This window comes from Hylobates moloch, unplaced genomic scaffold (genome assembly GCF_009828535.3).
Source record: "Hylobates moloch isolate HMO894 unplaced genomic scaffold, HMol_V3 SCAFFOLD_3, whole genome shotgun sequence".
NCBI classification, from domain to species: Eukaryota; Metazoa; Chordata; class Mammalia; order Primates; family Hylobatidae; genus Hylobates; species Hylobates moloch.
The window spans coordinates 71,712,119-71,737,480 of record NW_026652278.1 but is presented as its reverse complement, the minus strand read 5'-3'; the positions used below and the strand labels follow the sequence as shown (position 1 = coordinate 71,737,480).

At 42.9% G+C, this 25,362-nt stretch overlaps 1 protein-coding gene across 30 annotated transcripts in view; it reads left to right on the top strand.

Moving 5' to 3' along the window:
• KCNMA1 (potassium calcium-activated channel subfamily M alpha 1) overlaps nucleotides 1-25,362 on the top strand; it is a 775,685-nt gene that overhangs the window by 457,262 nt on the left and 293,061 nt on the right. For all 30 annotated transcript variants that reach the window (XM_032140900.2, XM_058436411.1, XM_032140879.2 and 27 more), the window contains exon 5: nucleotides 239-350. In XM_032140900.2, the coding sequence (XP_031996791.1) occupies nucleotides 239-350 (112 nt within the window). The remainder of the gene's footprint in view (nucleotides 1-238; nucleotides 351-25,362) is intronic.

Genomic DNA, 25,362 nt, shown 5'->3' with positions numbered 1-25,362 from the left:
TGGGAGGCTGAGGCGGGTAGATCATCTGAGGTCAGGAGCTCGAGACCAGCCTGGCCAACATGGTGAAATCCCATCTTTACTAAAAATACAAAAATTAGCCAGGTGTGGTGGCCCTATGAAAATTCAAAACATACCCCTATGAAAACTCAAAACTTACCCTTTGACAAAAGAGTGTACATTGGTTGCCGGCACCATGCTTCTCATGTTTTTTCTCTTTCTTATTTCTTTTTTCCCCCAGTTTATTGCAGCCAACGATAAGTTGTGGTTCTGGCTGGAAGTGAACTCTGTAGTGGATTTCTTCACAGTGCCCCCCGTGTTTGTGTCTGTGTACTTAAACAGAAGTTGGCTTGGTAAGTCAGCCTCTCTTTCCTTCTCCTTCCTGGTTCCTGAGTCATGGCTGAAGGACAGAATTTGCAGTGGACGAGGGGGCTGTCTCCCTACAAACAATGTTGTATGTATTAATGTGAACAACGGGCTCTTGGAGTTTTAGAAGTTGATGGTGGCAGCTCTCTTTGGAGCACTAGCCCCAAAGGGTTTGTACAGTTTGTGCTTCAGGTAGTACAGTTTTATCATCGTCAAAGCCTAGTGGTCATTACTGTCACAGCCAGGGCCTTTATGTTCATGGTTCTGTCACTTTTCATTCAGGAACTTAGAGTCAGGACTGAATTAAGAAGCCCATGGGGGTAAGGCCAACTTTCCCAGTGGCTGGCTCAGGTACCCCAGAGGCCTGCCTGCCAAAGTTAGCTTCGGTCTGCTTCCAAAAAGTGGGTTCTTATGGTCTATTTATAGGTACAAGGTTCTTTGGAGGACAGGGAGAGATGAAGCTTCTTGAGTCATCTCTCACCTTACAGGAGACCGAGGTCCCTTTCTGTGTTAAGGGGAGAGTGCTGCTGGGCTGTACTGTACAGGGCACTTCCTGGACCAGGACTAGAACACTTTAGTGGGGAAAGTAACTTGACCAGAGGATAGTCATGGAAGCCCAGGGCTTAGAGAGACAGCTTCAAGTTTCTCATTGCTGCGTTGATTTCATTTTTTCCCTGAATTCAGAGTATTCCTGCTGTCATGGGGTCTACTAGGGAAGAAGGCAGGCTGAAACAGAACCTGGAGGACTATTTGTGGGCTCCTTCTGTCCTTATTTTTAGGATTTTTGGCTTAATTATTTAAAAAGTAATACGCATGTGTTGTAATCAATGAAAACAAAGATGTGTGAAGAATGCATTCATCATCTTTTCCCCTTGGATCCATCACTGCCTCCTCGTTTAGACACCCAGGGTTCGCAGGCCTTTACATGTGCACACATAATAGTGTTTTAGAGATGGTGGTGTTTGTATAAGAAATTGTATCAATTAATTACATTGCACCACAATTTGGCTTCCTAACTAATTATGATGGACATTCCTTCAGCTCTGTGATAACTCATTTTGTAAGAGTTGCATAAAATTCCATAATTTGTTTGTATCACAGTATATTCAGCTATAACCCTAATGATAGACCACCTGAACGTTTTCCTTTTCCTTTTATTGCTGCTAGAAACAATCGTTTAATAAACATCATTATTCATATATTTGTATAATTCTATTTCTATCAGTAGTTCCAGGTTCCTGGAAGAGGAATTGCTGGTTCAAAGAATACGTGTATATTCTTTTGTGCAGACATTGATGGATAACTTAAAAAATGTTGTGTCAAGATAGGCTTCCACTAGCAATCCATTTTGATGCCATTGCTAGCACTGGAAATTTATTATATACCTAGTGTCAAGTATTTTTTTTAAAAATAAGCATCTTCTTAATACAGTATGTGTGGTAATCTCTATATTATATGCGCATACACATGTGTGCATGTGTATATGTATGTACGTGTCCATATCCTAAAAAGATTTCTTTTGCTACTAGTTTTCTCATTAGAATTATATTCTGTTGCTCTAAGGAAAAGTTTTCGTTTTGGACCTGAGATATGCTTGGTTGGACTGGATTTTTTGCTTATCGTATCCTGATTCCTCCTTATTTTCTCCTTATCCTGATGAGGCTAGTAGAGTCACACACAAATCTGAGAAGTGTCCTCAGTGTAACTTACGTGTCCCTGGGTGCCAGCGGTCCCAGCTGCTGCAGCTTCACTGTTAACTGGCTTTATGACCTGGGAGCTCACTTTTCTTCACCTAGCCCACTGTTTTTCACCTGTAAGATAAAGATTTGGCTAGATGATTTCGAAGAATCTTTTAGCTCAGAAAGTCTTTAAGCCTTTTCAGTCATTAATGGGAAATTTGGGATCTAGGTCATTGGGGTGGACAGGGAAGCTAGTAGAATTCTATCAGCAGCATCCCTGAGTCAAAATTATGGATGAGCTGTTAACAGGGACTCCTTTTAAAACATCTTGTGATGGCCGGGCGTGGTGGCTCACGCCTGTAATCCCAGCACTTTGAGAGGCCGAGGCGGGCGGATCACTAGGTCAGGAGATCGAGACCATCCTGGCTAACACGGTGAAACCCTGTCTCTACTAAAAATACAAAAAATTAGCCGGGTGTGGTGGCAGGCGCCTGTAGTCCCAGCTACTCAGGAGGCTGAGGCAGGAGAATGGCATGAACCCAGGAGGCGGAGCTTGCAGTGAGCCGAGATCGCGCCACTGTACTCCAGCCTGGGCGACAAAGCAAGACTCTGTCTCAAAAAAAATAAATAAATAAAAAAAATAAAACATCTTGTTGCTAAGAGTTCAAACACATATCCATGCACACACAGGGAAATCAACGGGGAAGGGGAGAGGCGGGATCTACCTTCTTCACTGGGCTGTGCTTAATTACCCTGTGCACTCGAACAACCACTTTGCTTTCTGTATCCTCAGTTTTCTCATCTGAAGAATGGGGGTTTAAATGAAATTACCTTCTAGTCCTCACACTTCATGAATCTGCACTTTCTGCCAGTGTCCATTCTCTCTTGGTCCCCTGTGGGCCTGGGTGATGGAAGGGCTTCCTGGTGACTGTGGTGGAGACATCCTCCTCTGCAGTGAGCAGAACATGCCCCCAGTAAAAGTGTGGAGCCCATCCTCCTTGTGGTGAGTGACACGTTCCCTGAAGCATTTTAGGGCCAGGAGTTCTGGTATGCTTTGAAATCTGTAGCCTTCTTGTGGATGATTTAATTCTGATTTTTGGAGATATGTTGTGATCTCATAAAAAATCTATTGGCACAAACACAGAATGGGGGCGAAAAATAATTGAATAGGAAATAAAAGAGGTGGAAATGAATTTCTAGTAAGATACATCTTTGTGTCAACTGTGGTCGCTTTCCAAAAGAAATGTGCTCTAAATGTGCTACTATTTGCATATTAATATTTATCGAGCATCTACTATATGTCAGGTACCATTCCAGATGATTGGGAAACAACAGTGAAGAAATAGAGTCCTATCCCCCTATACTCCTATATTGCAGTGTGGGGAAAGCAGGAAACACTGACCCTAATAAAGAAGTAGATGATACGGTATGGTTAGGAAGCATAAGTGCCATTGAAACTGAATACACAGAACAATAACCTTTTGGGCTATGAAATAATAATAACAAAAATAAAAAATAACGTCTTTCCTCTCATAGGAGAAAGCACCTTTAATGAGATGCTTTAGGTTCTTTGGTAACGAAATCTCCTTGGGTGAGATCTAAAACTGATCTCCCTATTGTGGAAGAGAATTCAGTATAATAATATTTCAAGGAGGTTCTCATCTGACTTAATACATGGGTTATTACATTGTGAAACAATTATTTTACCAATGAGCTTCCAGAAAGAAAATGAACATTCCCATGAGATATGACTTATAAAGGAGAAGAAATAATCCCATTAAATAGGGGCATTTCAGGCATGGCCGCCCTTCTCCTGGAAAGTGGAAGGGTGCTGCCTTTTCTGGCTGAGGTTTGGGATAAGATGCAGGAAACCAAATTCTATCCCAGCTCTCCTGCACAAACTTTCCCGGCCCTACTGAGGGTACAGGACTGTGCAGTAGCTGGCTCTGTGGGAGATAAAAACCAGAGTGAAGGCAGGGTCCCTGCCCTTACCTTTCCCAGAACGCTCCCCACGCCATGTTTAGTTTTCTATTGTCGGCAGATGATTACATGTTGTATAATACAGAATATATTCATTGCACAAATCATCCTAGTGTATGTAACGGTGTACTCATAGAGACACTAACATGTAGTCAGCTTCTACTGTGTGATGGGCAGAGCTCTGGAAAGCCCCTCACATACGTGGACTCACTTAATCCTCAGAGCAAACCTGTGAGGCAGGACTTGTCATTTCTCCATTTACAGATGAAGAAACTGAGGCTAAGAGAGATTATCTTGTCCAAGGTCACATCTCCTGGGAGTGGTGGGAGGGGCGCATTCCCCAAGATGTGGTCTGACTTTATGTCCACACTCTTCCTCTGCTCTTCTTTCTGTGTCCTTACCCTTGAATGATTTGGGGTTGGGAGGCCTGGGTTGGGAATGACAGGGCTGATTTTGCTGCGTTGTGTTGGCATCCCTCCATTGGTGCTTACTCATAAAGGGCTTCACTCCAGGCAGGAAGAGAGGGAAGAGATCTTATTTAAGACTCTGTGTTCTCCTGGCTCTTCTTTCCCCCTCCTCCTTGCCCACCTCCAGTTTCTAGAAATGCCAGGAGGACCAGAAGAACGCAGAGCTCGCCTGGTGTCTCCCAAGTCCTAGTGCCCCTCAGCAGCTTGGAGATCCGACCTGCTCCATCTGGGACAGAGAGACTGGGGCTTAAGCACATCCCCAGATATTGGCGCAAAGTAGATTAAAGCTCAGCTCTGAGCTCCACCAACTCAGTCCACATCTTGGCTAAACTGCTTGCTGATGGGTCACTCAGCGTGAGCATTTTATCTGCCTCAGGCTCAGTTATCTCACCTGTACAATGGGCTAATTATAGCACCCACCTCATAGGGATTCACCGAGGTAATGTGAGTAGAACAGCACGTACTTCATATGGGCTTAATGAACAGAAGCCAGGATTACCTCGGTCTCTCTTTCTAACCTACCCATCATATTTTAAAGCACCGCAAGAGAAAACAAACCAGAACAGAATAAAATATAAGGCATCGGATGTGAGGACACTCATGTCGGCAAGCAGCAAGACGCTGCTTATTTTAATTCCTGCCCCCACCCACCAACTTATTCATTTTGTTTCCCTTACAAATCCCAACCTCACTAAAATAAATGCACCTTGAAATGAGAGCTTTATCTTATTTTGAGATTTGAATAACATGCTCCAAGGAGAACTCATTTGTCCGTCTGTCTCATTCTGTTTTGGGAATGTATCCCCAAGGTAGGTCAATGGGCTGTGCTGCCTCTGTTTGTGTGTATGTTTTTTTGTTTTTGTTTTTGTTTTTTGGAGTTTTGCTCTTGTTGCCCAGGCTGGAGTGCAGTGGTGCGATATTGGCTTACTGCAACCTCTGCCTCCCGGGTTGAAGCAATTCTCCTGCCTCAGCCTCCCTAATAGCTTGGATTACAGGCGCTTGCTATCATACCCAGCTAATGTTTGTATTTTTAGTAGAGACGGGGTCGCCATGTTGGCCAGGCTGGTCTCAAACTCCTGACCTCAGGTGATCTACCCGCCTCAGCCTCCCAAAGTGCTGGGATTACAGGTGTGAGCCACTGCACCTTGCCTGTGTGTATGTTTTTGTTGAGGGTGATCTTGTAGGATTTAAAGAAGGGAGTAGGGGGAAAGTAATGATGCACTCACTCACCAGCCAGTTTTCTAGCCCATTTTTATTACCTACTGTGCGCTCAGCACTGGGATGAGAGGAACACATGCCGGGCCACCTTGTGTCCTACTGGTACTGTGATTTCCAACACCATCCCCTGTTCTTTGACTGATGAAATCAGTGTATGATAAGGGACCATGGTCATTGGAACCATGATTGGAAAACCATAAACTTGATTCTATTGTCTGCATCAGAACTGGCCTTAGACCTTAAACCTTAAAACCTTCAGTAAACTGCTAGAAAATAGAAAACTCTGCTAGGAAACAGAAAAATGAGTTGATGCCCAATCACAGGGCAATTGCAATCTGCTTATAAATATATGCCCAAACAGTTCTTTTTTTGTGTCAGAAGGCAATAAAAACAGGATTATATAAAAAAAGCACAGGTGCTTAAAAACAACAACAGCAAAAGGACAAAACATTGTTCCTGTTTGAGACTAAGGTTTCAATCTCATTTTGGAACCAAAATAAACACACATGCAGTGACAGCAGGTAACACTACCCACTATATAATTAAGCCCGTAATTGCGAGGCACAGGCTGTAAAGGCCATGGGAGTTCAGAGGAGCAAGAGCTCATGTGGGTGGGAGAATGAGGATAGGCTTCTGGGAGAGGCTGGGGCTCGGTGGAGGCTGCAATGATGGGCTAAGACAGGGAGAATGAAGCCTAGCGTGTGTGAAGCGTGGTATGTACCCGTGGAAGCTAATACCAGCCTAGACAAGAAAGTGGCCTTGCTACTTGGGAGGCTGAGGCGGGAGGACCCCTGAGCTCAGGTGTTTGAGAGCAACCTGGGAAACATAGTAAGACCCTGCTAAAGAAGAAAAGAAAAGAGAGAGAGAGAGAAAGAGAGAAAGAGGAAGGAAGGAAGGAAAAGAAGAGGAAGGAAGGAAGGAAAAGAAAAGGAAGGAAAAGAAAAGGAAGGAAGGAAGGAAAAGAAAGGAAGGAAGGAAGGAAAAGAAAAGGAAGGAAAGAGGGAAGGAAGAAAGGAAGGAAAGAAAAGAAGGAGGGAAGGAAGGAAGGAAGAGAGAGGCCTTGCCGAGTGCCAAGCATCAGCCTCACAACCCTGCAAAATGGTACAGTAGTTTTCTATTTCTAAGCAGTTCTGTGGGTGAGAAGTCCAACATGGGTCTCTCCAGAGGCTCTAGAGAAGATTCCATGTCCTTGCCTTTTCCAGCTTCTAGAGGCCTTCTACACCCCTTAGCTCATGGCTCCTTTCTCCAGACCTTCACAGCCAGCAACTGAGGGTGCATCCCCACCTTGCATCACTCTGATCTTGCTTCCTGCCATCTCTTCTTTGCCTCCCTCTTCTACTTTTAAGGACTCTTGTGATTACATTGGGCCCACCTGGATACACCAGGCTACTCTTCCCATCTCCAGGTCAGCCTATCAGCAACCTTAATTTGCCTGCTGCCTTCATTTCCTTCTGGCATGTAGATGACCATATTCACAGGTCCCAAGATTAACACGGACATCTTTGAGGGTCATCGTTCTGCCTACCAAAAGGGGCATATTATTATTCCTATTATTGTTTCCAAAGAGGAATCGGAGGCTCTGAGGGGTTGAGTAACTTGCCAAAGTCAGAGCCTAGAAGAGGGAGCGCTGGGATCCGGGCCCCTGTTCAGATGTGCCAAAAGCTCTGCAGAGCCGTTTGGAGTCCTTTGCTCCAGGCGTCATTCACGGCCCTTCAGGGCCGTGCTTCATGTTATTTTACAGCCTGTTGGGGAGGAGACCCTTGGGGAGAGCCTTATTGAAGCCCAACACCCTCCCACACCCCTCACTTGCGTGGAGTGACATTTTTTTTTTTCTTTTCATGGGAACAGCTGAGTTACTAGACAGACTTGCCTGTTGTCTGTTGTTCTTATGCAACTTACTCTGAGGTTTGGGTGCCCCTTCCTGTGCGGCTGCAGCAACTGAGGGGAACATATTAGGTCTGCATAACCTCCACCTAGAAGCCCTCTTTTTTAGGAATCATGCTTTATTGCTTTCTGGAGTTTACAGAGAAACCCAAACGAGACCAAAGAGTTGTGGTGGTAGGCCACCGTTTTCCTAAAGGAAGCGGTGGATGGGGTCAGCACACCACTCTTCCTTTTAATGGTCACCCCACCCAGGGCTCAGCTGAAGTCTCAAGCATCTCTCTGTTGTTCCTCTGCTTCAGTGGAGCATCTGGCCCCAAGGCCACCTGCTTGGCTGAAGAGCCCCATCCCACCTTCAGGCAGGGTCAGGATGATTCTGTGAGTCCCTGGACCTTCTGTTGACTGGCCTCTGCATTTGGTAAGAATCAAGAATGAAAGCTATGGCCTGGTTTCAGTTTCCTGACATCAGTAATTTTCAGTGTTTGGGATTTAAACAAACACAAATAGTATGGTTTGGCTAGAGAGTGGAGGCAGACCCTGGTCAGCATCCCCATATGCACAGCCCTGCTTCCTGCCTCCCCTTTCCCTATACTTCCTGCCCCAGCTCCACTAGGCTGCTAGCTGCATCTTCTTGCTGTCTCTGCCCTGTGCCTGGTCATGAGTAAGTTCCTGACTCCACTCTGAAGGTTGTAGTCCTTCTCCCCATTAAGGCACAGCTCTGACTCCATCTCCTGTGTGCAGCTTTCCCATTCTCATCCATTGGAATGAATTCCTCTCTGACCTTTTTATTGTGCTCTTAGGATTCGTGCTATAGGAGCACCATACACAGCTTCCTTTGTACTGACAGGTAGGACTGCAGGTTCCATGACAGCAATATGGCAGGGACTGTGGCCCCCTTGTATTTGGCTATGTCCCTAGTACCTGGAACAGTGCCTGACACATAGTTCATACTTGTTGAATGAATGAATGAGTCTTCTTAGGATCATGATAGTAATGAACAGTTATTGATTGCTTATTAAAAGTAGGCACTATGCCCAGCATCTCGTAGTCATTCTCTGAGTTAATATTCCCAATAGCTCGATGAGTAAATATTCATAGCCCAAGTTTACAGTTTGGGAAGCTGAGGTTCAGGATCTAAGTAAGTGGCAGGTCCAAGACTCAGGTTAGTCCAATTCTGGAGCCCATCTTTTAAAATGATTAGACCAGTGGTTCTCAAAGTGTGGTTCCTGGATCAGCAGCATCAGTGTTACTGGGGACTTGTTACACATGAGGGTTCTTAGAGCTCAACCGAGACCCATGGATCAGAAACCGTGAGTTGGAGCCAGCAATCTGTGTTTTAACAAGCACTCCTGGTGATCTCCAGTTTTGGAGCCACCGTACTCACTTATGCTGGGATGGTTCTCAAATTTTTATTAGAATCCCCCAGAGTGCTTTTAAAACTCTTCATGTTCAGGCCAAGCCTTTAAACCATTAACCTAAGAATCTCTGGGTGGAGGGTGTGACCTAGGTTCAGCTTCTTTTAATGTTCCTCAGTTGTGTCTGAAGTGCAGTCAGGATGAGAACCACTTGTATACATCTCCTAACTTTCTAAACTTTACTGTGCATGAGAAGCACCAGGAGATCTTGTTAGAATGCAGTTTCTGATTTAGGAAGCCTATGCTAACGTCAGAGATCTACATTTCCACCAGCTCTCAGGTGTAGTGATGCTTCTGCTCTGTGGACCACACTTTAAGTAGCCAGGCTTTCCAATCCACTTAAAAAAATGGCCAAAACCACAATTACTTTTGCACCAAACTAATACATTGTGCCGTCCAGTATGTTATCTCCTAGCCACATTTGCCTATTTAAACGTTAAAAGCTCAGTTCCTCCATCCTACCAGCTGTTTTTCAGGTACTCAAGAGCCCCATGTGGCTCATTGGCTGTGGAGCTGGACAGCACAAATGTGGAACATTCCATCATCATAGACAGTTCTGTGGGACCACCCTGCTCTACAATGAGTCTGTGACAGCACACACCATGGCTTTTGACTTTTTGTATGCCCAGGACACTCTTGCACATAGTGGAAGCTTAGCAAATGTTTTTTGAAGTGATTTTGAGTAAATGGACCAATGGTAAAAATTCTATATCTAAAAGAAATAAATAATTTTCCCGAAGAAATGCTAGAGAAATCATGAATACACTGTTAAAAGGAACCCTCTACCACCCTACCCAAATTAAATTAAATATACTTAAGGCCTCAGTAGGCAAAAAAGCACAAGAGACACTGGACCATGCTCCAATGGCATTTTGGGCTCTGAAAGGAAAGGTCTCTGGTGCCTCCTAGAGGCTGGTCCTGCAATTTGCTGGATTTGTGAGCAATTAAGTAGCCAGGGGAGAGAGGAGGGGGGCCAATTTCATCATGCTCAGATGGGCAGTTCGTGGTTAGCAGTGGGGGAGATAGGCTCACTTTGAACTCCCATAAGCTATTTGGCGTCTGATAACTTGACTCAACCGCTATGACCAAAAGCACCCCTCCCCCAAGGGAGTTGCTTCTCAGTGACAATGCTCGAAGCCTGGAAGGAAGGGCCCCTGAGTGCCCCCAGAGGTCACCCACTCTATGTTTCAGGCAGCTCACTTTCAACTTGGACATCTAGATTCCCTGAAGCCCAGAGCCTTCTAAGTAAACTGCTGTCTATAGTCTGTGGGTTTCTTTAGAATAAGAATAGCGAAATAAAGAAAAGAAAAAGTGTGATTTCCCTTTTTGGGCCAGGTGTCCTTAGGAGAGTGGGGTTTGGGGGTTTTGAGAGAAAGAGAAATCCAAAAGAAAAGTGCTTCTATAACCAGAATAAAGTTAGATGTGTTCATATTACACATATTACATATGTGTGTATAGTTATGTATATATGTGTATGTACATATAGTATATAATTGTCTCAAGTGCTCTTCCAAACAGTACTATGAAGTAGGTGTCATTTGGGGGCCCATGTTACAGATGGGGAAACTGAGCCTTCAGAAGGTTAAATAAATTGCTGAGAGTCACCTAGCGATTAAATGGTAGAGCTTGGCTTTGATCCCAGGCAGTCTACCTCCAAAGTCCATGTTACTCGATATGATACTATGCTGTCTCTCAAGCTATAAACTTATCTAGCCATTATATTTACAGTTAAGAAGATAATTCTAATAGTATTGTCTGATCAGATAAAATACTAAATGCAGTTTCTTCTTGTCCAGTCCCCTGACAAAAGGCCGAGAGACTCCTTGACAGAATTTCCCTGGTACTCCCAGATGAGAAAGGAAATTCAGAAAATTAACTCAATTCATTAAAAAAAAAAAAAACCAAGTTAATACATTTTTTATAACTTACCAGCCTCCAAACTACCTTTTTCCCCATGTTCACCAGTCCCCTCTTCTGAGCTTCTTGACCCATTCTATACAAGTAGCCAAATAAATAAAAACAATCCATGTTTTTACCATTAGTCCATGTTGAAATAGTATCATGCTAGATATTATGGGCTGCTATGGTCTGAATGTTTGTATCTGCCCCAAATGTATGTGTTGAAATGAAATCCCAGTGCCATGTTGGAGGTGGGGCCTCTGGGAGATGATTCGATCATGAGGGTGGAGCCCTCAGGAATGGTATTGGTGCCCTTATGAAAGAAGCCCTTGGGAGGCTGTTTGTCCCTCCAACCATGCAGGGAAACAAGAAAGTGCCATCTATGGAGCAGAGAAAAAACCCTCCCCAGATGCTGAATCTGTTGGTGCCTTGATCTGGGACATCCTGGCCTCTAGAACTGTGAGCAATCAATTGCTGTTGTTTATAAATTACTCAGTCTAAGGTATTTTGTTAGCCCATATAGACTGACGTGGGGCTCTACTCTTGGCTGGAACTTTTTTTTTTTTTTTTTGGGGAGAAAGAATTCAGTGGCACCATACACCTTAGAATAGCATTGCAACTGAATTGCTCTAGTGTGGCAAGAAAAATGGACTCATTATTAAGTTCTGTCCCTATGATTGGGCTCTGAAGAAGGCAGCCCAGCCAAGTGGAATACTAAAAATTTGGATGTATTTCAGGGAGCTCATTGCTGTTCTGGTCGCTGCTATAGCTAAAACTGCTTCTGGAGAAATTACTCCTCTCCAAGAGATTTCCAATTGTGTTCCCTTGATATTGCTTCGTCAGGGACACACTTTAAATAAGATGCCCTCCGTAAGTAGCAGAAATTCTAAATCCTTATTGACTTGCATGGCTCTGTTATATGCCAAATTGGAAATACCATCCTAAAATGAATGTCTTCAAGGAACGAATTCAGCAGTAGGTTTGCATGGATGCCAAAACCTCTCCAGATGGCTGTACTTCATCTAGGGTATTATTGGAACAGCCTCCTCAGCAACCTAAATCTCTAGGACTGGACGTATATTTACCTTCACATCATCTTCAAAAAATAGATGCTTTGATTCTTTTCCATGAGACCAGGGCCATAATGGATTGACCTGGCTAGCAGATCAGATAGGGAGAAAATGAACACCTGAAACCATCTCAGGGATTCTACTGCATTATTCAGCTGAACACCTACTGTGTGCAAATCCCTAGGTGCTAGGAGTGACCCAAAGATGAGGAAAACATAGATCTTGCCTCTATAAGATGTTAATAACTTAATTGGAGGGTCCTCTAGAAAGAACAGTAAGTTTATAGGAATTTAGAGGAGGAACAGATGGAGGAAAGTTGGCCATCCCAGCCCAAAGTGGATTTCAGGTATCTAAAATATAAACATGTTTCTCCTAGAGCAAGACTACTCGAGGTGCGGTCTGCAAGCCAGCACATGGCCTGGAAGCTTAATAGAAATAAAAATGCTGGAGTTCAACCCTAAACCTGGAGAATCTCTGGAAGGTGGGGCTGAGGAATCTGTTTTAACAAATTCTCCTGGTGATTCTTCTATGGGCTAAATGATCTTGGCAGTATATTAGAATCACCCAGGAACTCTGACATGTTCTCCTGGCCAGACTGTATTTCTAACCAAGCATATGAGAATTGGGGATGAACTCAGCCACCAGAATGTTTTCATGTACTCTAGATAGACCAGTGGTTCTCAAACTTTGAGTGCACCAGAATCACCTAGAGGTCTGGTTAGATTACAGATTTGGGGGGTTCCATCCCCAGAGTTTCAGATTCAGTACACCTGGGGTGGGGCCTGAGGATCTGTATGGCTAACACATTCCCAAGTGATGCTGCTGCCACTGATCTGGGGGCCACACTTTGAGATCTGCTGGTCCAGCCCAGCGCGAGGCTGAACTTGAATTCTAGTTGTAGCTGCTATGCAAGTTTCCAGGATTCTGGTATTCCCGTAAACCTTGCTATTTTGTGCTCCTAAATATCAGTATTCGTATTAATGTAATCCTTTATTTCATATGTTTTTGAGATTAAAATCTGAGTCATTTACATCTTGAGATATACTTGTCATATGGTATTCCATATTATAATTTCAACTTGAACAGCAGAACCCTTTTTCCGTAGCTCTTGGATCTTCCACTTGTAATCCCCTTCCAAGACATTCCAAGTCCTTGGTTACTAGTAAGAATGAGCACCTTTGCTTGACTTTATTAGTCACTAGTATTTTCTCTAGAGCCAATTTGGTTGATATCGCTTCCTAAACTCTCTGAAATTGGGATAGGGTCAACTCATTCAGGAAAATAGATACAGGGTATGTTGGAGATTAGGGAAGGAGAGGGGAGGAGGGAGGTCCCAGGCCAAATTTCTAACTCATCCTGAGAGTCTCACCTCCGACCTTCTCCCAGGGATGAAGCCTCACCTCCAACCTTCTCCCAGGGATACAGTATCTCAGTCCGCTCCTCAAGGGAAGGGCTCTCTTAGGGTCCAGCCTCTCTCCAATAGCAGGGTAACTTATTTTAACAAATCTTCTTTCCCAGTCATCTCACTTGCAGACACTGAGATGCCCAGGCCTGGGCCCAAGCCTGCTCATGACAGTAAGAACAGATGATGGGTGGTGAGCAGATTTCCATTTTTCTTTTTTTTAAATTTATTTTTATTATTATTTTTTAGATTGGGTCTTGCATTGTTGCCCAGGCTGGAATGCAGTGGCACAATCTTGGCTCACTGCAACCTCCGCCTCCTGGATTCAAGTGATTGTCCTGCCTCAGCCTCCCAAGTAGCTGGGATTACAGATGCCCACCACCATGCCCAGCTAATTTTTGTATTTTTAGTAGAGACAGGGTTTCACCATGTTGGACAGGCTGGTCTTGAACATCTGACCTCAAGTGATCTGCCCACCTCGGTCTCCCAAAGTGCTGGGATACAGGTGTGAGCCACCGTGCCTGACCCCATTTTTCATAAGACACACTATATCACTCGAAATAAATGCCAAATACTAGTGTGGTGCCACTTTGCTCCCATATCACAATCACTAAATTCGACTTACCTCTTTAAGGCCAGGTAGGAATTTAGCAACCCAGCTCATAAAGGGTAAAATTAGCTTATTATTTCCTGAGTGGATTGCAAACCTCACTGGCCAGATTGGGAGCACAGCAGATACTTCCTTTTTGTAAAAACTTGGCTGGGTGTGGTGGCTCACTCCTGTAATCCCAGCACTTTGAGAGGCCAAGGCAGGAGGATTGTTTGAGCCCAGGAGTTTAAGGCCAGCCTAGGCAACATAGTGAGACCCTGTCTCTACAAAATTTTTTTTTTAAATTAGCCCGGCATGGTGGCACATACCTGTGGTCCCAGCTACTCAGGAGGCTGAGGTGGGAGGATTGCTTGAGCCTTGGAGGTTGAAGCTACAGTGAGCCGTGATTGTGCTACTGTACTCCAGCCTGGGCAATACAGTGAAATCCCATCTTAAAAAAAAATAAAATTAAATTAAACAAACAAAAATCTCAGTCTCATGGTCTTCCTTCTTTATATTCTCACCTAGCCTTCCTCCCCAGCCCTGTTGTCTGCATTTTTGTGAATTTCTCCCATTTTCACTCTAGCCAGCCTACCTACCAACCACTCCTACCCAATCTCAGATATGTTTCATCTCCATGGTTTTGGTAGTTTCTTGTCTAGCAGCTGCTTTCCTGTCTTCTCTGCTTACCTGCACTCAACCAGTTATTATCCTGTTACTTGCCTCTTACAAAACCACTGTAGTCTGAGCCGCTCTTTTGATCATGGGTGGTCTTCTGATGTGGCTGTGTTTTTATAAGTAACATGTACATGTCCTGACTCATTAACTAGATCAGGAGTTGGCCAGTCTGGCCTACTGCCTGTTTTTGTAAATAAAGTTTTATTGGAACATAGCCATGTTCATTCATTCACATATTGTTTATGGCAATGACATGAAGAAGATAGGACCCAAAAAAGCCTTAAAAAATTATTATCTGGCTTTTTAGAGAATGTTTGCTGATCCCTGGTCTAGATTTGCAACTATGTTATATATTCTTTTATATTCCTCTAAATGTCTGGCACTATGTTTTGCATACAATAGCTACTAATCAATTTTGATGACCCGAACTTGAACTTTTCTCTGAAATCCTTATAAATGTAATAAGAATAAAATGAGTTATTTTTGCTATTGTTATTGTTATTATTATTATAGCTGCTATATACAGTCCTGCTACATAATGTTTCTGTCAACAGCAATTCCCATATGCAATGGTGGTCCCATAAGATTATAATATGTATTTTTACTGTATCTTCTATATGTTTAGATGCACAAAACTTACCATTGTGTTACAGTTGCTTGCAGTATTCAGTACAGTAATGCTGTACAAATTTGTAGCTTAGGAGCAATAGGCTATCCCATATAGCCTAGGTGTGTAGTAGGCTATACAATCTAGGTTTGTCTAAGTGCACTTTATGATGTTTGCTCAAAGACAAAATTGCCTAATGACACATCCCGGTCATTAAGCAATGCATGACTATTATTTTGTGGCAGGTATTGGACAAAGCTCTTTACCGGCCTATCTCATTTAATCCTAACACACAGAAGAACTTGGAACTTGGAGAGGTGACCTGTCTTACTAGCTATATGACTTCAGCAAGTGATACAGCAAGAATTCAAACTCACATCTTTGTGATCTCAGCACCTGAGCTTTTAGTTACTACTGTATACTCACTGTTTAATAGTAACTCATACATGGGATGAGACACAGAAATGTTTAAAAGCCCTACCAATGAGATAAATCATGTAAACAAAACTGGCCTATGTTATAAATAGGCTAGGACCAAGATTAAGCAAGTGACCCTGGAAGTGAGGGCCTCGGCTGGGCGCAGCAGCTCATGCCTGTAATCCCAGCAATTTGGGAAGCTGAGGTGGGAGGATCGCTTGAGTCCTGGAGTTCGAGACCAGCCTGGGCAACATGGTGAGACCCCCCATCTCTACAAAAAATACAAAAATTAGCCAGACATGATGGTGCATGTTTGAAGTTACTGCTATTCGGGGGCTGAGGTGGAAGGATTGCTCGAGGAAGTTGAGGCTGCAGTGAGACAAGATCGTGCCATTGCACTCCAGCCTGGGGACAGAGTGAGCCCCTGTCTCAAAATTTAAAAAAAAAAGAAAAAGAAAAGAAAGAAAGTGAGCGTGCCTTTCAATTTTGTTCCCTGGATGCATCACTGTCTTACCCTAGTCTCTGCCCTGGTTAAGAAACTTCATAAACATTGTCGTTTCATTATTATCATCATCTTCATTATTATCATCATTCACTCAACAAACCTTAAAACAAGTGTAATGTGCCAGCTGTTGTGCTAGGCTTGGAGTTTAAACTAAGATATTTTAGCCCTACTGTAGGAAAGATGAATCTATAAACCCCAGATTGCAAACACAAATGCTTACAGGGACAAGAAGCTAACAAATGGGTGAAGCAGGCCAGGTGGAGGCTGTCTCTAGCAGGCGAGTGAATGTCTCTCTTCAAAGGAAGGCTGTTCCATGAAAAAGAATGAAACCCTGTCATTTGTGGCACCATGGATGGAACTGGAGGTCATTGGGTTAAGTGAAATAAACCAAGCACAGAAAGACAAATATTGCATATTCTCATTCACATGTGGGAGCTAAGAAAAAAAAGGGGGATCTCATGAAGATAGAGTAGATTGGTAGTTATCTGAGGCCAGGAAGGGTAGGAAGGAGGGGAGGATGAAGAGAGGTTGATTAATGGGAATAAATATACACTTAGATAGAAGAAATAAGACTTGGTGTTTGATAGATCAGTAGGGTGACCAGTTAACATTAGGGTGAGAAGTTAACATTAATCAATTGTGCATTTCAAAATAGCTACAAAAGAATAATTTCAATGTTCCTAGCATGTAGAAAAGATAAATATTTAAGGTGATGGATGTCCCAGTTACCCTAGTTTGACAATATGGATGTATCAAATTATCACATGGACACTGAAAATACATCCATTTGCTATGTATTAATTTTAAAAAGAGGCTATTGATCAACGTTTGGCAAGGTCTTGCTGTATTGATAGCTTCTCAATGTCCACTAGCAGTTACCTCCTTCTCCCCTTCATCTTTCCTACATGAAAGCAAAAATACAGTATTCAGTTAAAACTCCTCCTCCCTTCCTTCTTTTCTTCTTTCCCTTCATCCTCTCCCTCTCCCTCCTTCTCCTTTTCTTTTCCCTCCTCCATGTCCTTCCCTTACTCTTCCTCTCTTTCTTCTTCCTTCCCTTCCTCTTTCTCTGAATCAATCACTTTTGGCCACAGCGACTTGCCCTTTGCAAACTAGTATGTGTTGCAGTATTATGATTTCTCTGCTTGAGACAGGAACCTCTGGTGTTTTGGAGGAAATGATCATCTTGGGCTGCTCCCCGTCTTACCACATCTGTTGCCCAGTATCCATCACAAAGCCTGTAACTTAGCATCTGCCTATAACACCAAACAGGTTGCATCAGATAAACAAACATTCTTACTGTGGTAGGTGAATATTTTAGCAAACTTAAAATACTATAACTCAGATTTACAAACTGGATCAGAAGTGCTTTCTCATGTTTTGGTGTCTGGAGCAAAGTGCACATGGTCAGAGGACTTCTTATTTCAATTTTCTTGTTTGTTTGTATTTATTTTGTGAAATAAATAGCCTCCCTTCCATTAGTACAAGTACTTCTGGTTTGATGGAGACGAAGGGCCCCAGCTCCACTGGGAACAAAGGGGACCTATAGGAAAGACACGTGTCCCCAGCTTTTCCATGCACTGACCTGCCCTAATGCGTATCCTCCTCCCATAGCCCGCAGAGACTCCCCAACCTCACTTGAGCTCAACCGCATTTTCCCCGGACTGTTCTGAAAAATGTGTTGTGACGTGCTGCCACCTAGTGAAAGAAAGTAGGAATGGACATTATAGTGGCTGTCGCCCTCAGAATCCTCTTTGAAGCCTGGTTTAATTAACCTCTGCCGAAATAAGGTCCTAAGTTTTTAACTTTCAGAAAATAACTCTTATGAGACTCCCAAAGGGTCCAAAGACTATTTAGTGAAGACTGAAGAAGACAAATGTCAAGTGAATAGCTAAGTTTGAAAAGTAGGTATACGTGTTCGGGCTAAGTACAAATGGAAAACAAGTCCCCGTGAAAAACCATTCTAACTGGACTTGCAGGGCAGGTTAAGAGGAGGAAGTCAGCCCGACTCTAGAGTATAGACATTACCTGTTTTCACTAAAATACAGGACTGTCTTCAATTGTTTGCACTATCATTTTATCTCTGTAGAATATTTTCCTTCCATCTTTTGACTGAATTGGTTTTGAATTTTAAAGAAATATTCAAATGATCTGTCACTTTACTTTTTGCCTATCAGGCTGTCAGCTTCAAAAAATGAACAAATGTATGGATTCTGAATAGATATGTTTCTCAGACCTAAAAAGAAATAGAAAATGTGTTAATAAACTTGTGTCTAGTCATCATATGTGTACTTCAATATATCAGAACTGATTTATGAACCAGAAGTACAGTGTTTAAGTGAGGACTTCTCTGCATTCGTATTTTAAGTATTATTATTTCATTCTTTCCTCTTGGGGGGCAAGTTAGTATAGTATTACCATTGACTACTATTGGGTGGGTCCCAAAGGTCATTTCTGTGGAAGATAATAGAGATTTTCATATGAGATGCTTTCAGCCGCCTAGCAGAGGCAGCACACTATGACAAGTGGCCAAAAAAAAAAGTAGTGAATATTTTTATCCTGAGTTTTCATGGCATGAATCAACTCATTCTTCAGAAGTCTGTATTTTTTTCTTTCTATTATGGCATGTCTGTCATTTCCTTTGACTCTCTGGCTGGTCTTCATCTCAGCAAAGTGGAAAAAACATATTTTAGATGGGAAAAAATGGGAAGAAACTGAAAGAGGGAAAATATCCCTAATACAAAGAGAAACACAACTCCAGATTCCCTATTGCCATATGGAACGTTTAGGATTTCCCAGGAGGAAACACATTCAAGCCGTTGCTTCTGTTACCTCCGGACTAAGAGGGATCCTGACAGTAGCTGTGGCTGGTGAAGGAACACCTCTATTATCTGGCTCTGGGTGCTGCAGAACCAGGCAGTTAACAGGGCAAGAAAACCAAATGATCCATGGGTGCAAATGTGCTTTTGCCAAAGCCACTTCCCTGGGGTCTAGATAGCGAAGAGAAATGGTGGCTTCTAGAGGAGGAAGAGCTAGGAAGTAATCCTGGAGTCAAGTTGTCTTTTCTTAAAGATCATGTTTCGGGATTCCAAAAAAAAAAAAAAAAAAAGAAAATAAGAAAGATCAATGGCATGTAGGAGGGTGGGGGACAAAGAGGGTGAATTATGAGTTTGTGTCTGTGTTTTAAAATAGCCACCTGCCTTGAAACTGCCATTTAGAAATGTGCATGGAAGGAGAATCTTCCTGATTCTTAGTTCTAATTTATGGCCAATTTATGAAGTCAATGTCATCTCTCTTCCTGCTGGTGTGTGTTCAACCTGGCCTCCCTTTATGCCAAAGACCTTGAGCAGACCTTGGCTAAAACCCCCAGGTGTACTCCCATTCACTGTCAGCAGTGATCCGTGGAATGGATTGGGGCTGGCCGCCTTGCCTTGGGCAGAGTTCATGTGTCACTCAGGGGAAGATGCATCAGGCTGCTGAGTCAGAGGGAGTCTGCCTTATGTCCACAGAGAGGAGTGAATCAGAAAGCCAGATGAGTCCAGCTCTCAGGACATGACAAATTGCAGAATGCCGAGCTGGGGGGGCTTGAGTACGTCATATCCTTCTTATTCTACTGATGAGAAAACTGGGGCCTGGGGATGCCCAGGAATTTGCTTACATTTCTTCTCCTAATGAATTAATTCTTTCATTTGTTCCACAGTGATGCCCTGAGTGTCTCCCATTTGTCAGGCTTTGTTCTAGGTGTTGGGGTTAGAAAGAGGAAGAGTGTCACATGAGGAGAAGACACATGTCACAGGTCACTCTCAGTTGAGCGTCATTCTCAGACACTCAACTGAGAATGAAGAGTGTCTCAGGGCAGAAAAAGGAAGGAGCAAAGACATCCACCTTGGCACTAGACAATTTGGGTCCTGATTTGACAGTCTTTAGTAATTAGCATAACCATCAGTGCATCATGGAAGCTTACCCCATGTACCATTTCTTAGCTCTCATCACTGTTGTGATTGCAAAGGTGCTTGGAAGGTTACTCGATGAGTCTCTTTCTGCTGCTCCAGACCCAGTCTGTGAGTTCCATCAAGGCAGGGATCTCTCAACTCTCTGTTTTATCCCCAGAACTGGACAGAGCACTGCACGCATGGGAGACACTCAGTAAATAGCCACTGAGTGAACAGTGGAATACATGACAAATGATAAGGGTTCTCAAGTTCCATTCTGTAGAATAAGGGTCAGCAAAATTCTTCTGTAAAGGGCCTGATAGTCAATGTTTTTGGCTTCAGGGGCCGTACAATCTCCACCACCACCATTCAACTCTGCCTCTGTGGCATGAAAGCAGCCATAGGCAATAGGTAAAAGAGTGGACATAGCTTTGTCCTAATAAAATTTTATTTGGGACATTGAAATTTGAATTTCATACAATTTTCATATTCCATAAAATATTCTAATTTCTTTTAGCTGTTTTAAAATGTGGGGGAAAAACATTTTTAGCTGGTGTCCTGTGCAAGAACTGGTGGTGGCCAGATTTGTCTCACAGGCTATAGTTTACCAACCCCTGCTATAGGAAGAAGATGAATAGGGTAAAGGTTTTATGAGGTTTTTAATTGATTCATTTATCCATATATTTGAGCATTACTTGCTCTATGTCAGGCTCTGTAGCAGGCACTGGACATACAAACAGAAATATTAGTCACCAATATCAAGACGAAATCATTATCCTTGATGGGTCAGATCTTCCAAGGATGAGTCACGACTGTGTAGGAAATATGAACCCTGCAGTCTGTTTAATTGATGTATGCTATGCACTCTAAAATTAATTGGAGATTTCTAGATAAAACTTTCCAAATGTCACAAGTATCCTTCCAGCATTTCATATTTACAGACTGGAAAATCAATGGAGATGGAATCATTCTCCCACTATCTCTAAGTTAATTTGCCTGTCTAATGCTTAAACACTTTCTGCTAGTTCTATCTCATTCTTTACCCATTGGAGAGTACCAGTGGGTTTTCAGATAACTTCCTTGAAGACCAGAAAGAAAGATTAAAAAAAAAATTCCAGCTCCTTCCTTTTGGCTTGGGTCTTCCAGGTCTTTATCTTGATGAAAACTAGAGGCATAGATGTTATCTCTGGATTGTAGTCAGAGAACAACAAAAACCCCCATCTTTTTTTTCCCAGGAAAATATTAATAAAAATAGAAATAAGGTGAGATTAGAACCTTAGAAGATTTTGCATAATACTTTTCTTGTTTGACTGTTTCTGGCCTGTCTTAATCCAATAATCTATTAAACTCCAGCTAGTACTTTCTTTCTTCATCCCCAGCAAATTTGCAATCCTCCAGAATTGCTTTGGGAATTCCAAGGCAAACGGCCTTAAACAAGAACTTAATTGTCTGAGAGATTTTGTTTGCTTATTAGAACTGTTTGGTCCACAGCATTATCTGCATGGGGGAATAATTCCCTTAGCTGCAGTCAGTTCTATAGGTCTTTGCTCATAGGATTACAGTTCTTTTACATAAAAGGATGCTTGGAATGGGGCCACCTAGAGTGCCAATTTTTAGTATCTTTAACTGAGCTCAAAGTAATAGCTATTTTACTAGAATCAGTGTGCTTCTTGATATCTAGGAAAAAAAGGCAAAGGGAGGAAAGAACAGGATTTGGGGATATAATTTGAGATTAATAAATGATTCACTCAATAGATACATATTGATCATAGCACTGTGCTTGTTGTGCATGGTATACTGTGAAATGTAAGACACAATTTCAGCCTAGAGTAGCTTAATCTAGTTATAGATATGGGCATTCCAAATACCTTTTCTACAGTGAGAGTTCAAACTCTTTGATAAGTCAATGTAACAAAAGATGAATAAACAGTTAAATAATACTACAGAAGAGTAAACATGAGAAGACATGCATTTAAATGTATGCAGAGCACTTATTGCTTTAGATAGAATTCACATGTTATCCATGCGTTGATTACATGATACATGCACATCTCTGAACACACTCATAACTGAATTCGGCTTAATAGAATAGTAATTGAATGATGAAACCTAGTGTGCCTGACTTTTCTCGGATGAGATATCTGGCTGGTGCAATGCAGTAACTACTATTAAAACTCCATCAGGCATGGTGGCTCACACCTGTAATCTCAACAGCTTGGGAGGCCAGGGCAGGAAGATTGCTTGAGCCCATGGGTTCAAGACCAGCTTGGGCAACACAGTGAGACCCCATCCCTACAAAAAAAAAAGTAGTTGGGCGTGGCGGCTCATGCCTGTAGTCCTAGCTACTCGGGAAGCTGAGGCAGGAGGATCGCTTGAGACAAAGAGGTTGAGGCTGCTCAGAGCCATAATCATGCCACTGTACCCCAGCCTGGGTACAGAGACCCTGTCTCTTAAACAGAACTCACTAGGATATACCAGTGAGTCCATATGAAGAATCCTACCCATCCTTCTCACCTTGACCTGAATGAATGAGTACAAGTGTCAGTAAAACAGTTGTTATTTATTTCCTTATCCCACATCTGTCCTTGAAGGCTGTCACGTGGCCAAGGACCATGGAGCTGACAGACAATGTTTCTATCAACAGGCAGTTCAAACCAAGCCTATGGCTGACCATATTGAGTGGATGAAAGAGGCTTGGAGGGATTGGGCCTTTTAGAAAAATAGGCTCATAAGTCAAGAGCATGGTGTCAGCTGTCTGTGTGTATTTTGTGGTGAGAGTGAAAGCAGATCTAAATTATGAGTTGTTGAGTCACCTGCATGAATCAATTCAATTCTTAAGTTGAAAGGAAGCTCAGTGCCAAGGGAACATAACATATGGAAGAAGTGGCCTCAATGACTAACAAAACCAGGGCCTATTAGGGTTGCCTGAGTTTACTTAGGTGCATTTATAAGACATGACATTTCCACAGCTGTTCAACTATGTGAAAACCTTTTGTAAGCATTATTGTATTTGATAAACTCTGTGACATGGATGTTATTGTTATCTCTGAATTGGCAGATATGGGCAAGGATGTTGCAAGAGGTCTGCAGTGTCACACAAGTAGTAAATAGCATAGCCTGGGCTAGACTTAGAGGTCTTTTAACCAGTCACATTCCCTCTCAGCAGCGAGAACTATGGTCTGCCCCGCTCCCTCAGTGCAGGCCAATTAATTTAGGCCTGCATTCAGATGGGAAGAGTTATGTTCTGATTACGAACCACATGTAGTATATGCTATAAGTTAAAAGTAGGCAGATGTGCCTGTGGCCATGGGGACTTGCTGGGGGAGCTGGACTTGAGTTGAGTCTTAAAACATGGAAAAGCCTTAACTAAATGGAGTGGAGGGCCAAGAGCATTCCAGACAAGAGAAAAAGGTGAGCAGGGGGAGGAATTTGCATCCTTCTTTGAGGAGCCAGGAAGTGGACTGGTGTGAGTATTTCAGAGTGATCGTATAGGGAGGCAGCTGAGGGATCCTCAGCGGGTGGTTATAGTAACTGGAGTAGATTTACTCTGGGGCAGGACTTACTCCATTGACACCCTTGGAGAAGAGCAGGGGAACAGGAGGAGAGCCTTCCCAGTTACCCTGTGAGGGACTTTCTCTTTGACCCTGTCCTGCAGATGCACAGTAGGTGGGATTCATCCACCTCTATCCACCCATTTTTTCTTTTTAGCTCATTTTGTTTCATTCAACAGACATTCCCATTACTACATTCTAGGCACCGTATCAAGTCTTACTGAAGTTACTAAAAGGAACCCTCAATGAATGTTTTGTGAATTCAGACATGAATGAATGAACAAAAGAAAAGGGACAAGGGCTGGTGAGCTCATTCATGGGGGAGAAGGAAGTAAGTAAAGAATTCCAGTGTGTTGCATTGAATATGGCAGGAGAGTGCTGGGGGAACAGGCAGAAAAGAGACAGCCTGACATGTCTCAGGGAAGACTTTCCAAAAGGAGGTGGTGTTCTGGCTGGTTCCTGGAGTCTGAAGTAGAAATTCGTTAGCTACAGGAGAGGGGAACAGGCAGGTCAAACTGAGGGCAAGTGTTTGCAAATGAACAAAGGCCTGAAAATTAGAGGAAAAGCAAGGATATAGGTATAACTTAAGTTGAAGTGGGGAAGAAGGTAAGGACAGAAGACCAGGGAAAACATTTCCACCTGAGACTGAACAGAACCACCTGGTCCAAGGTCACTTTGTTTTGTCTTTAGGCAAGCCCTGGGCCAAAATGGTGTGGCTCTGGGAACTTTTCTTACTCAAAGCCCTACACTAAGCCCATCTTTCCCGTAAGAAGGCTGAGGGAACATCTACCTAAGATAGATGCTAGTAATTTAACAAAAAAAGAAAAGGCAATGATACTATAGGGAAGAAAAGAAAGAAAGGAGCGGATGATGTTACTGGGCTATTATTTTCCTAAAACAAAAGCAAGAAATGAAGTATCTTTTGAGAGCTGGCCTAGAATGCCATTCTGGGGGCTTAGGAAAAAAATCAAAATGTATTAGAGCTCTCTCAGACCTTGGATGGTTTATGGCAGCATCTAAAATTGCTGGTAAAATTATGACCTTGTAATTCACAGCCGTGTCATATATTCTGTAGCACACAGTGTAATTTATGTACCAAGCCAGTTGCTTCAAAAAAGAATGGGGAAAAAACTCACACAACACAAAGTTTATAAAATGTGGTTATTTTTTAATGTATAATGTCTTTAGTCTAAACCTGTGTTGTTAGGAGGAAGGGGGTGCTGTTGCTCAAGGTTATTACCACAGTTTTTGCAGCATGGGGCGAGACTATGAGGATTACTTATTACACTTACGCATTGGCTGGCCGGGCTACCATATCCACAATACACAGTCCTCCCTTCTTCCCTCCCCCAAAGAGAGCTATCACCTTGAACTCCTTCTTCCCTTGAAATAAAACCTGGGCAACTACCAAAGCTTGACCTTGACTCATGCCTTAAACCTGAGCACAAAACTTAACCTCTACTGGGAAACCTTCCTCCCTATGAAACAAAGGGGTCTCAGGACAACTTCTTAGCAAGGCAAAAATGAGATTTCCACTCAGCTTCTCAGGTTAGCCTGGCTTTGACCCCAGTTATGGAGCTAGAGAGGAGAGGAGCTGGGAGCAAACTAGGAGTCGTGGAAGGGGAACTGTGGGGAATATCAGATTCATACAACTCTCACTTCCATGAGAAGGAGGAAGGGGAGAGAGAGGAGACTCCCATGGCTGAGTGATC